The following is a 1,910-nucleotide window of genomic DNA, read 5'->3' as shown; positions in this document are numbered from 1 at the left end:
AAAAAAGACAAAAAAAAGGAAAAAAAAAAAAAAAAAGAAAACCAATAGGAATGAAATAAAACCACAGTTATAAATGCTTTTATTATTAAAAAAAGAAGATTGGATAATATGAGCTGAGCATGAAACTTAAGATATTAAGGAAAACATATAAAATGATTCAAGAGAAAGTAGTGAAAAAGAATAAAGATATCAGAAATAAATCAGAAAATAAACAAAAACTAATATAATTGCTAAGTAAATCAAGAGTCAATGTGTTGAAAAGACATAATAAGCAAAACCCTGAAATAATAATGAGACTGCTATGTACCCATTTACTCAAATAAATTTTGAAATCTATTTGAAATGACCAATTTTCATGGAAAATAAAATATGCCAAGTTTATAAGTGATTTGAAACCTGAATGGACCACTAGCCATAGAAGTAATATTAAAAGTTTTGGAAAATCTGCCACTAAAAATGTAGATGCCAGAGCCAGGTGGTTGTAAATTGACCTATCTAACCTAAAAGATACTATTTGTACAATTCCAGAGCTTAGAAAAGTATAGGAAAACACCATTCCCATACAATCAAATACTGAAATTAATTGCACTGAGCTGTGAGAAATTTACCAGCACTTGGTCTTCTGTCTTTTTCGTTTTCCCTACAGGGAAGTGAATTTGTTAAGGACAGCAGAACTGTGCTATGAAAGAATAAGAAATGTAGGAAATAACGTGGCATTGTAGAAAGAGCCTGGTTCTCAGAGACAGATACATTTAGGTTCAGTTCTCAGCCTAATGATGTTGTAGCTGTGAAATTTTGGAATGCTATGAAATACTAATTACACACTGTAATCGAGCTGTTTCACGTATTAGGCCAAAAACTCATGTCTTAATATTGTTTATAATAGTATTTTAATCATTTTTCATGGTTCATGGGACTGACAAATCAGATATTTCTAAAACTAGATTGGCAACTCATGATCCTCCTCTTGCTTTGTCCCTCAGGCTTTTATTGTTGCATTTACATCGGACATCATTCCCCGTTTAGTTTACTATTACGCCTACTCAACAGATGCCACACAGCCTTTGAGAGGATATGTCAATAACAGCCTGTCAACGTTCCTAATAGCTGATTTTCCAAACAACACTGCACCTTCGGAAAAACGAGACTTCACCACTTGCAGGTTTTCTTTTGTTTGTTTAGGTTTTAATTTTAAGTTATTCGTTCCCTTTATGTCTTACAATGTAAATGATTTACTTGAGTCAACAAAAATTAGGGATAAATAAAGTGCATCAATTCTAGAATTCACACATCATATTATTATGATTTGGAAAGGTAGAATGTCCAAAAATAAGAAAGTGTTGTGGGTAAAGATAATGTCAATTTTCAGTTATAAATGTTTCTTATTTTCTAAATTTATTGAAAGGATCACTCAGCAACAAATGCTCCTTGGTCCTAAATTGTAATATCCATAGATCACGCAACATGATCATGTTACACATACATTTAACTTTCTTGAATTGAATAATATATCTTCAGAAAAGAAAGTGAGAAAGAGAGAAATAACCATATAATAATATAAGTAGTTCACCAGCCATTCCATTTAAAAAGTTTCTTCTGGGTAGGGAATGTGAAATTGGATATATGAACCTATTGTTTCTGCACTCTCAGTATGTCATATACAAGGGTACTTCAAAAATTCCTGGAAAAATAGAATTGAAAGATAATACAAATCTTTCAATGAATTTTTTGGAGTACCTTCATACTATGAGGGTCTTTTCACTATATGATTTAAAGAAATTATGTCTTTATCTATAAAGATTTTACATATCTATACATTATTGGGGGGGCAGGTTGTGTGGCTGACCATTACAGAGATAGATAGATAGATAGATAGATAGATAGATAGATAGATAGATAGATAGATAGAT

The 1,910-nt window shown here is 31.2% G+C and overlaps 1 protein-coding gene across 1 annotated transcript in view; it reads left to right on the top strand.

Moving 5' to 3' along the window:
• Positions 1-1,910, top strand: part of ANO5 (anoctamin 5) — a 29,956-nt gene that overhangs the window by 22,947 nt on the left and 5,099 nt on the right. The window contains exon 12 of the mRNA XM_008590769.1: positions 984-1,162. Coding sequence (XP_008588991.1) covers positions 984-1,162 — 179 coding nt within the window. The remainder of the gene's footprint in view (positions 1-983; positions 1,163-1,910) is intronic.

The sequence above is a fragment of the Galeopterus variegatus genome, unplaced genomic scaffold (assembly GCF_000696425.1).
Source record: "Galeopterus variegatus unplaced genomic scaffold, G_variegatus-3.0.2 Scaffold6354, whole genome shotgun sequence".
NCBI classification, from domain to species: Eukaryota; Metazoa; Chordata; class Mammalia; order Dermoptera; family Cynocephalidae; genus Galeopterus; species Galeopterus variegatus.
The sequence above is the reverse complement of the archived record's forward strand: the minus strand, read 5'-3'. Positions and strand labels throughout refer to the sequence as shown.